This window comes from Eucyclogobius newberryi, unplaced genomic scaffold (assembly GCF_026437365.1).
Source record: "Eucyclogobius newberryi isolate DKJ021-1_F unplaced genomic scaffold, fEucNew1.0.hap1 SCAF_15, whole genome shotgun sequence".
NCBI classification, from domain to species: Eukaryota; Metazoa; Chordata; class Actinopteri; order Gobiiformes; family Gobiidae; genus Eucyclogobius; species Eucyclogobius newberryi.
In genome coordinates, this window is record NW_027315779.1 from 6177271 (window position 1) to 6189454 (window position 12184).

General features: G+C 38.4%; 1 protein-coding gene across 2 annotated transcripts in view; it reads right to left on the reverse strand.

Moving 5' to 3' along the window:
• Positions 1-8556: 8556 nt before the first annotated feature.
• Positions 8557-12184, reverse strand: part of caln2 (calneuron 2) — a 52474-nt gene continuing 48846 nt past the window's right edge. For both annotated transcript variants that reach the window (XM_072445828.1, XM_072445827.1), the window contains exon 6: positions 8557-9185. In XM_072445828.1, coding sequence (XP_072301929.1) covers positions 9058-9185 — 128 coding nt within the window. In that variant the 3' untranslated portion in view covers positions 8557-9057. The remainder of the gene's footprint in view (positions 9186-12184) is intronic.

The following is a 12184-nucleotide window of genomic DNA, read 5'->3' on the forward strand; positions in this document are numbered from 1 at the left end:
CATTCATGCAAAGGTGGTGGTACCAACCTTTATGTGACTTGAGGCGACAATGGGCATGAAGTGACAAAAAACGTGGGAGTCGAATCCAGTGTTTCCCAATAATGGAGACTGGGATCCCAACATAGTCAAATATCTGCTCTCGTGTAGTTTAGAATAAGTTGAACTACAATTGGAAATTCCAATGATACTTTATTCTTGTTATATTGCCATAAACATATAGAAGTAACTATAATTAATCTGTAATGAGTGCTTTTGTCATCAGTATGAGGCAACAAGTGTCACTTTCAGAATAAACCTGTTTTTTTTACAAGCTATATGCATTTACCAATTGCACTATAAATTTACAGTATACTCCTGATTGATTCTATGATGGTTATACATGGATTTCAGCTTTAGGTACCATTTTGAGGACTTTTCACCATTCAACAGTTTTAAGAATGATGTGCTTGGAGTTGTTAATTGCTATGGCAACAGTCCTAATGAACCTCATTCTGAAACCCATGGCTTCTACTGCTACCTTTGGTGCATTATTTCTACTAAGCATTTCTGGTGGGGGTCTGCCACCCGCTTGTTTCCATAGAGATGTTGCTTGTTTGATCAAGACGTTGTTCAGGGCAGATACACTGAGGGCATCCTTCCTCTTTGAGGATGAAGTCACAGTATTTGTCTTGTTTGTTGGTGAGATATTAAGTATTCTGAGACCTGGGAACTCTGCATCATCCCCTCAGTCCCTCATTCTATATTTAGCTTTGGTATTTATACAAACCCCAGTATAGTAATGAAATCTGACAAGCAAAGCAACAACTCCTGCCACGTCCTGACTGATAAAAGGGCTTGTGGCGTGAAAAGCAACTGTCGCCAAAGATCTGCCTCTCTAGTAACTTGTTATGACAGAAATATGAGTTTGAACAGCGATAAAAGGGACGTTTGAGCCAGTAATTTTTATCTTAGCATTTTGCCTCCAGTGCCAGTGTTTTAAGACCCATTTAATTGAGTGTTTGCTGAGTAAAAAGATAAACGCCATGCTTTTTTAATTAAAGGGATTTGCTGAGTATTGATTGTAAATAGTTAAGTTGTCACTCAATCTTGGATCTGTGTTGCCAATTCTACTTTGGAACAGTTGTTTTTGTCATCTTGATGACAATTTAGGATGCATGTGAATATATTATTTCATAATGTGATAGACGTATAGGAAACCAACACACATGGATCAGTGCCTGCTCTTTGATCAGAATTAGAACACAGAGTCCAAGAAGTGCCCTGCTTAGAGGGTAAGAGGAAGGAGGAAAAACATGTTTATCAGCCTGTGGTTACCCTGCTCGAGGTCTTAACAAAGTTAAGAGAGCCAAAAAGCTGGACAAAAAGGACAAAAGGGAAACAGAAGGAATGGAGTTTCTATGTCTCATGTGTCTAGAGTAGACGGTCTGAAAAACTACAACAGATTTTTTAGAAAACACAAAATTCCTGTGTTTAAACCAGAAACTGGTTCACCTAAGGAAAGCCACTCAAAACAGAGCAATGTAGTGTATTCAATGCAGTGAGGAAAGTTGTAAAGTGGTGAGACACAGATAAACAGCTATTCCACAAGAGGCTTTATCAGAACAGAAGAGACACGCAAATTCAGGACCACAGAGCGCCGTGCATCTTCATCTTAAAGCCACAAACCACTCCTTTGTAGATAGTGAAGTGAAGATTCTAAGCAGGTTGTTTGAAAGAGAAGTTAAGGAGGCCAAATTTGTTTAAAAATAAAAGGGAATCCCTCCTTAAACAGTGGTTTGAGGTTCAATTTACTGGCGGTTTGCATTTTGAGGCTATGGTCAGGAAATCGCTCAGGCCATTCAGATGCTAATCAGATATTCCTCACTGGATTACTATGACCCATCACAGGGCTGTTAGGGGAACAAAGAAGAGATTTACAAAGAAAAGCTGAACATGTACAACCTAATCTTATGTAGAACTAGGGAAAGATATTTTTCTGAAATAATTGGAAGCTGCAGTAACAACTCGCGTGTCCTGTTTGACACAGTAAACAGATTAACAAACCCTCCAGCTCAGCTGCCGTTAGAACTCTTTTCCACATCCAAGTGTAATGAGTTTGCATTATTCTTTAATGACAAAGTTCAGGGCATTAAAAATGCTATAAATCCCACAATGCAAAAAATTACCCTAAAACCACCAAGACACTTAGAGCTAACTCACTTTGCACCAGTAACTGACAAAACTGTCCATGAGATCATCACCAGTCTGAGTTCATCTACATGCTGCCTTGATGTGTTACCCACCAGATTTCTAAAGTCTGTGCTGAACAGTTTGTTAGCACCATTCACTCACATAATTAACATGTCGCTTCAATCTGGAACATTCCCAATGTCTTTGAAAACTGCGGTCATAAAGCCTCTCCTAAAGAAGAGCAGTCTTGATGCCGCAGTACTGAGTCATTACCGGCCCATCTCTAATCTGCCATTTTTGGGCAAAGTCCTTGAAAAGGTTGTTTACCAACAGCTCACAGATTTCCTCTTAATAAACAACTCATTTGATGTTTTTCAGTCAGGTTTTAGACCTCATCACAGCACTGAGACTGCTCTTGTCAAGGTGACAAATGACATCCGGCTGAACACTGACACGGGCAAAGCCTCAGTCTTAATTCTGTTAGATCTGAGTGCTGCTTTTGACACTGTCGATCATGGGATCCTCTTACAGAGACTAGAGGACTGGGTGGGCATCACTGGCACTGCCCTAAACTGGTTAAGGTCCTATCTGGAAGACAGGAAGTACTTTGTTGAAATTGGTAGCTGTGTCTCAGACCACATGACCCTGACCTGTGGAGTGCCCCAAGGGTCAGTCCTGGGTCCCCTTCTGTTCAACCTCTACATGCTGCCGTTAGGTCAGTTGATACGCAGTGAAAATGTGTCCTATCACAATTATGCAGACGACACTCAGATCTATGTTTCACTATCGGCAGGTGACTATGGACCAGTAGATTCACTCTGTCACTGCATCCAACAGATCAGTTTGTGGATGCAAAACAACTTTCTCCAGCTGAACTCAGACAAGACTGAAATAATCGTTTTTGGCCCACAGAAACAAAGAGAAAGTGTTAGCGGTCACCTCCAGAGTCTCGCTCTAAAACCTACAAACCAAATTAGAAATCTGGGGGTAATAATGGACTCAGACTTGAACTTTAATAGCCACGTCAAATCAATAACATCAGCAGCTTTTTACCATCTAAAAAACATTGCCAAAATCAAAAATATAGTGTCAAAACCAGATTTAGAGAGACTTATCCATGCGTTTGTCTCCAGTAGATTAGACTACTGTAACGGCCTGCTCACTGGCCTCTCCAAACGAGTTGTAAAACAGCTGCAGTACATCCAGAACGCTGCTGCTCGGGTCCTGACTAGAACCAGGAAGTATGATCACATTAGTCCTGTTCTCAGGTCTCTGCACTGGCTCCCTGTGGCTCAGAGAATAGACTTTAAAGCAGCTCTGCTTGTGTACAAGTCTCTCCATGGCCTAGCACCAAAGTACATCTTGGATATGTTAGTGCCATATGAACCATCTCGGACTCTGAGGACCTCAGGGACCGGCCTCTTGCTGGTGCCCAGAGTCAGGACAAAACATGGGGAATCTGCGTTTCAGTTTTATGCAGCTAAAATCTGGAACAGTCTTCCTGAAGATGTGAGACAGGCTTCTACTCTGACAATGTTCAAATCTAAGCTAAAAACAGTTTTGTTTAGCTGCGCATATGACTGAAAGGATTTTTTCTTTGCACTCTTCTCTTTTGTTTGTGATTTTATTAGTTTAGAAAATCAGTTGGATTGATAATTTTTAATTTAGTTAATTTTATTGTATTTCTGTTTCTGTAATTTCTTTGTGATTTGAATGCATTTTTCCTGCTGTGAAGCACTTTGAATTGCCTTGTGTATGAAATGTGCTCTACAAATAAACTTGCCTTGCCTTGCCTTGCCTAGTTTCAAGTGAAATTTTGTGTAAACAGCACAGGTTATTATCATGAGGTACCGCCCGGTGGGCAGTGCTTACTCAGTGTGGGATGAATATCAGAGTGCTCAGACTAGTTTCACAGATTGAGAATGATTTTTGGATGAATTAAACTTCTTGTTTTTGAAAACAGTGTCCAGATGACTACAACTGAATCTATTTCTTTGATATTTTCTGTGTCTAACTATAAATCCAACTAGAAGCTGTGCAATCGCATGAAGCCATTGCGAGTGACTAATGCGTGGCCATATCCTGTACAGATGCCATGATCATTGAATGATGAAAACATGGCACATGCTACAAGTACTAGCAGTTCTAGAACTACAGTAGTTTAAGTAGTTTAAGATTTGACTTGACAAGTATCTACCAAACAAACTAGACTTGTATTTAAAATAAGAAACACACATTGTTGTTATCTCCATTGGATAATTTTGCTTGAGCAGTCTAATCTTAAATCAAGATTATTTATCCTCAATTCAAGTATTTTAACTTAGATACCGTTTTTACGCCTAAACTTCAGTTTGTTAGTTACAGTCTTCACTTCCTGTACGCATCACTGTCAATGGTGCACTATTAACTGCACAAAAGAAAGCTGAGAGGCTTTGAACCTGTCTTGCCATCGCAATTTGATTGGCCTTAAGCCTTAAACTTCTCATCCGCCTCTAGCACTAATTATATTCTACCCAAAAGAGGAAATTATGAAAAAAAAACATGTATGTAGTTTTTAAATAGTGGAAAATTCCATGCCAAAAGGGAATGAATGTAAAATTGTTTCTGTTGTTGCACAATGTGCATATTACACCTAAGATCCATAATTGTCATCACCACATTTATTATTCATTATCAAAGTTGAATTAAAAGAGAAACTTTTTTTTATCAAAACAAGTCTTTATTGCATAAACATATATGGATACACTTTAGACTAAACAGATTCAATTTTGTTATTTGCATTTTTAAATATCCATTCAGTTGTTAACTATTGCTCTTTTCATTCCCCTTTTCTAAGCAGCATGCCAAGGTTGAAGTACATATCTGTTTTTTAGTTTAAATGTTATACAATCTACAAGGTAAAAACATATTTAAGTCATAAAAAGAAATAAAAATAAAATCAGGTACATACAGTATTTCAATGTAAACTTCATAAGGTCAAATGAGTCCCCGTACATGGCCATGCAGAGCTGTAATTATGGCACAATCAGTGGAGAGTAGTTCAAATGAAGTGGTCTATGCTGGTTTTGAAAGGTTACAGACTTACAGAGGAGACATGGTCCGATGTCAATGTGTCATGAATTACAATGATGAGGATAGCGCACATTATACAGCCTATACAGGACAGTGTGGACATTCATGTACATTGTTACACATAGAGCTTAGTGTTGTCATTGTCAGACAGGGCCAAAACCCCGCCCGAACCATGACGATTGTGTGATTCTGTATTTGCATATTTATGAAAATGCCCTCTCCTGCTTTTCTCTGATTTGATTAATAGCTGGTAAAAACTAGAAAAAAATGGCTATTAAAAAGTGAAAGGTACACACAAGGTCCAGGTATCGTAAAGAAAAGCGAAGATGGATTCTCCCTGTTCGATTACAGACGTGAAAATCGAAACAACGACATGCATTCCAATTTACATTATATTACACTTCAGTCTGGTTTTTGATCTTATACAAAGATTTTTTTTTTGTATAGTTTGTATAGTTTTTGTTTTTTTTAAAGAAAGCCCTCTGTGTTTGTGCCTCTTTCCTTCAGCCCTGGACAGTGAAAGCATCTACAGACAGTGATGGCACAGATTGAAATGTGTTGTAGCTATTAATATTCAAAAAGGAGCACCGTGCAATAAAGGACTTTTCATTGTACTGCAGGTAATGTCTCTGGTGCTTTTGATAACCTACATTTAACCAGCGCTGCACCATATTAGAAACGTATGCAAATGCATTGCATGTATTGCAGAAAACAGTGCCATTTTTTGCACATTAAAGAGTTTATTTGCAAAAACAGATAAGGGCCAATTACAATTTACTCTTACTCGTACAGCAATTCAATTATTATTTCATCCCTCCTTGATAATATCCACAGAAGATCATAACGAAAAGAATACCTTTTGGCAGTTTTTCAAAATGGAGACTAAAGTGTTGTTTTGGGCATGGTAATTATAATATTTTTTTTTTTCAATCACTTTTCAAAAACTGTGGCCAATTTGTATTCACTGGCAGCTTTTTCACTGTACGTTTTTAAAATTATTATTTTGTCATTTCACCTCACATGCAAAAGCTTTGAGTTTTTTTTTTAAGTTGAACACAAACTAATCATAATATTGTGCTGCTCTTCTGTCACCGTGTCCTATTTCTATTGTTTATCAGGCGTGTTTTAAACCCCCAGGTCTCCTGACACTGCTGCTGCTCCACACAGGAGGCTTCTCATCACTTTCCTCCCACAAACACAGACTTTGCACTTTGGTTTGGCTCATTGAACCTTCAAAAAACCAAACAAATTTCAAAACCAGGGTTGAGCGAGTTACTCGCTAGTTAAGGTCACATTTTATCTCAGAAATTGGTTTCAACAACTAAAACAAATATATAGTTGATAAATAGTAGCCTATTGAAGTTGCCAGGGCCTATTTAGTTTAGAAAAGAAGACATTTTGAAATTTGTCGATTTGATTAGTACTTTTAAGTTCATAAATCATGTTTCAAAATACTACATTGCATACATTATAATACTTCAATTTCAATTGTATTGTCACCTTGTGTTCCAACAGATAGTACTCATTTAGGTCATTCTAATCCAATACGTTTGACTTTAATTGAAGTCACATATATATTTTTAAGGGGAGACACTACAGGCAAAACTCTCAGCCCTTAAAATAGCACTGACTTACACAAAACTTTCCAATTGTACTTAACGAGATTTTGATGGATCATATACAGAACGGTTTGTTGATATTCAATTCGAAGCTTGATCTAATCAACTCTAAATAATGAGTTGATAGAAAGATTTTAATCATATCAGTTTACCCATGTCAGATAAGATATCAAAATCCCATGTGTATAATAATAATAATAATAATAATAATAATAATAATAATAATAATAATAATAATATTTTTTAATAACTTAAATGTCATGGAAATTCCAGATTTCTTTTCAATTCACCCGCAGTGTCTCACCTTTCTAACATTAGTAGTTTATTTTTGACTGCTCCATTCCTTTCTAATCAAAGCTACAATACAATCATTTAAACAACAGTCCCTTTGGTGGCCAGTAGACGGCGCCCGTCTCCATTCTCCAACACCAACAGTCACAGCTCTACATTATATCCCTGAAATACTTCATCTCACTAGTTTCTACTAATTTTACATTCGGCTGTAAAGAGGAGTAATACATTACACAGGCCAAACAGAGCTCTATTTACAATGGGCTTCAGGAGAATGGTGTCATTTCTGTGGTTTATTACGGCAGTGTGTTCATGCTCGTGTGTGCGTGTGGCCTATATTCGCCACATAAGGGCAGTATTGTATGAAGATATAAATAAAACATACATCCCACCAGATGGAATACAGTCATTTATCACAGTCCATCGCCCCGGACCATTTCACATAATATAACGGTGATATATAAACATTTGTGTTATTGATATGGACAACGTTGTCAATAATACACATTTGATGCAGTGCTGTGTTAGAGTTTTTAGTGGGTTTTAGTGGTGATGAAAATCTATGAAATTAAGATGATTAACATTATCTTGCAACAATGGCAAAGAAATGAAGTAACCAGATGAAAATATGTGCATGTGCTGTTGTAGTTCAGGGGTAAATGCTCACAAAGGTTAAAAAATAAATCAAAATCAAAAAATGAAAAGCAACATTTTCAATAATGACCAAATATGTACAGACTGTTTACCACCATCCTGGATCAAAACGGTTATTGGACTCCTAAAATCAAATGCTAACTGGCTAGCACAGTATTGTAAAGTATGTCTCCATAATATCTATTTGTGGGGCAATTGGTTATTCTGCAGTCAGTGGTCCCTCTCTGAGTGTTGTTAACTTGTGCTCCTTGTAAATAAAAAATTACGCCACCCCAAGATTATCACAGGGCAGATCCAAGGATGCAGACATTTAAAGGAAAACGTGGTGCTGTGGTCACAAATGTATTATGTTGCTGTGTTTTGACATTCAAAGCTCACATTCACATTTGGGTTTATGATTCGTTTGGGGCGGGTAATTGTGTGCACAGTTTGTTATTGGAAATGAGCTCAAAGCACCTGATGTTAGACACGTTTTAGGTAAAAGTTGAGGTTAAAGGGTGATAGTCTGTCTTTGCAGAAAAAAACAGTAAGTTACCCCCTTGTACTTATACAAAATGTTATTTTCAGATCACAATGTTAGTCTTTCAAGGCCATGTCAATGACTCACAGTATGGTGTAAAAGTCAGTTGTTTCAGTAGTTCAAGTCAAGGACAGGTTAAATAGCAACATTTCTAAATCTACAACAATCTCGGTTAAGGAATCACTAAAACCTGGATAAAAGAGGAATGTGTCTATATGTTTTTTGTTTAAAATATGCAGATTTTGTGCCAAAAATTACAACTATATTGTTGTATTCTAACAAAGATCATCAGTTAAATCTATATTTATCATAACAGTTGGACACTTTCTTATAAAGCAACTAAATAGGCATCTACAATCTTGCAATCATATCTCATTATTTTCTTCAGCAAATCTTCTAACATACCAACTTTGAGGGCAAATTTTCACCTTCCACAAAATGTACCACAATTACTGGATGACGTGATAAATAATATGCGCAACAATCAGCTGAAAAAAGACTTTTCCACCATAATGTAAGTCACTGAAGCCGTGTCTCGTACAGTGAACTCTTCAACACAAACAGACTGACTTCACCTGGCGCTAAAGTTCAAATCAGAATGTACAGAAACAGCAGTGATGGTTGGACAAGTGCTCGGGCTTTGGCCTGTTTTAGAGTCAGGGGGGGTGAGGTTCATGGCTCCTGCAGGTCACGTCCCAGTTATGCTCACAGTGCAAGTGGTTACTACGGCAACTACTCCATGCCGTTTCGGAGCATCTGATTGGCCGCGATGAGCATGACACTGATGATGAACGCCATGGCAAAGGCGCAGATCAGGCTCTTCCGCACACACGTCTGACGGTTTTTCTTCTTGGGATGGACTGGAAAAAAAAATGAAAAAAAGATAGTTAAATTAGACACACTTAATATATTTTGGATAGAGATTTGGCTTTTTCAGTCCTGTTACCTGTTTTTACTATACCACGTGAAAAACAAAAACGATCATCACACTAGAGCTGAAATGAGTACCAGTAAATCAATTGATTGCAACTAATTCATTATTTAACTTATTTTAGTATTTGAATAGTCTGGACTATATGCAGAGGCTTCCAAACGTTCCATGTCCGGAAAATAAAAGTTTTTCTGACTCAGACGGGGCAGAAAGTATGCCAAAAGGACGTAGGAAATGTGAAGAATTTCTGTTTTTGATGAAAATCAATCCTGTCATTACGTGTCCTCAATGAAGAATCCTCAAATGGCATCACTTAGGCTTCATCAGGGACAAATTCAGAGAAAACCCACATTCACTGAAATTACAGGAAATAACCACCTGATTAATAGATTAGCAATATAATTACCGGTATAGTTGAAACTCAAAATTGAAAGTGAAAGTGCAACAACATGGAGTAAGCTAAAACGTAAACACTGCAGTGTTTAACTTTAACAGAGCCGTTACACTTTTGACCAATCAATAAATCTTTTTTCTAGATTGGACCCAATACCACATTTTGTTTTACATTAAATGGCATGGACTAAGAACCCAATTACAAGTTCACAGTTTTAGGATGTGAGGTTTTGACCGTGCCGTAAACTGTAGTTTAGGGTGTGAACCAGAATATTCCACATGAATAAACACTTGGCATCGGTGGTAAGGAAAAGCTGCCTTTTAACAGCCAGACCTCAGCTCTAGGTGAGTCACCATCTGCCCTCAACTGTTCAGAGACTCACAAACATATTTTTACATTTGTAAAAGGACTAGTGTCTGACAGGTGTTGTAGGGCCATTACTATTTAGGCCCGAGCGCCACAAGCTGGCGAGAGGCCTATTAATCTCGTAAGGCCGTGCAAAGCACGGCTGCGAAAGTGCGCACGTAGTGCGCACGAAATCGAGCGCGAAGCGCTCGCCCACTTCCAAACACTCACTAACGCACTCCTTCACTCACGCATGCCCCGTGCATACTAATTAGTAGTAGGAAAATGGAACATTACCGTTGTAAACGGGCGAAGCCCGTGCAAAAGTGCGCACTAAACGAGCATTTTACATTGGGATGTAGATCCCCTTATAAAGCACTCATTTGCCCTAAGTAGCTCACGAATACGTTCCCCATCTCTTGCATGTTCTGTGCATATAAGCATGTAAGGCAAAAATTAAACATTATTACTGTACAGAGGGCCAAAAACACAAAGTGGGCGGAGCCCACTCAAAATTAACGAAAGTACCCGTCAGTGACCAGGGACCCACACCATGAGGTAGGAAAGCGCGAGCGCTTTCCGAAAATGTATAGTTGATATGATATGATATTTGAAAAATGGGAAACATTGTTTTCGCATCGGAATATTATTCTTTGTTCTTTGTTCTTTGTTCTTTGTTCTTTGTTCTTTGTTCTTTGTTCTTTCTTCTTTCTTCTTTCTTCTTTCTTCTTTCTTCTTTCTTCTTTATTCTTTCTTCTTTCTTCTTTCTTTCTTCTCGGGACCAACCCCCCTATTTTTCACCCAGTGAACATTGACGAAAAGTCACAAAAATTTGCACACCTCTAAAAATCGTGCCTCTCTACATTCTGGCTATTTCCCTTTTCTAAAATTAAAAAATTGGCGCGTCAGCGCCCCCAAATGTACCAAAAATGCATTGAGAGCTAGGAAATGACCCCAAAAAAATCTGATCGTAGAATCATGAAATTTGGCGCAGAGGTAGATGGTGACAAGAGAAGTAAAAAATATTATTACGGCAACGCCGTCCGCCCAACCAAATGTCGGCCATATTGCTCCAAAAATGGCTAAGCATGACTCAGGAGTTTTTCCAAACGTCGTACTTTTACGAACTCCTCCCAGGGCGTTGGCTCTAAAAAGCTGAAATTTGGTGAAAAAGCTACTGAGGAGTGGGACATCAAAAGTTATTCAAATTACATTGATACCTGTCACGGTCTCTGTGCGGCGAAGCCGCAAACTGTAGCTAGAATTTCAGAAATCTCCCAAATTTAACATTTCTGCCGTTTGCGCAGATAATGTCCGAATTGCGTCAAATTAGAATCAGTTGTTAATCTCTTTGCCCTAAACCTACTTGAAGTGAAATAAATTAATTTGGCGCCACAGCGCCCCCTACAGATTTTATATGGAGGTTAAATGTTTAGTTTTGCGAAATTATATGAAATTTGACACACAACTCAATTTTGGCATCCCCATCAAAAAAGTCAATGAGACCCATGTCATAATTGTTACGGCTTTGCCGTAGCGATGACCAAAACCTCCCATGTTATTCCAATGGGGAAATTGCCAGAACATGTTTACACTTTATACTTTCACAAACCCCTCCCAGGGCATTAGCCCTATTAACCTGAAATTTGGTGAGACTCATCTTCAGGTGTGGACCATCAAAAGTTATCCACATTTTTATTCAAAGAGTCACGGTGTCTGTGCGGCAAAGCCGCACATTTTGCCAAGAATTCAAAATAAAATTGCTTTTTGATGGTAAAACAAAGGGGAGAAGATTCAGCAGTAGGCGTACTAAAAGGACAATTGGGGCGCGTTAGCGCCCCCTCCTCTTGCGGCATGGCGGCGGTGTGGCGGCGGCGTGGCGAGGGCCGATCATTGCCGCTTGCGGCTATATTTATTATAATATTCTCTTATCTAATCCATTACAATTATCATTGAAGAGATCCTGAATGGCTTTCAACAAAACTCAAAAAGCCACAAAACACAGGAATGGGTGAACAGAACCAGGGAGGAATGGGGTTTCTATCCCTAATGTGTCAGAGACTGTCTAAAAAAAAAAAAAAAACATAGATTTTAGACATTAAACCAGAGTACTTTAAACCTGTCAATATGTCAAGTTCATCCCAAGATGCCCACTTTGAAATTCTACCATTGAAGAAAGCATTCATTTA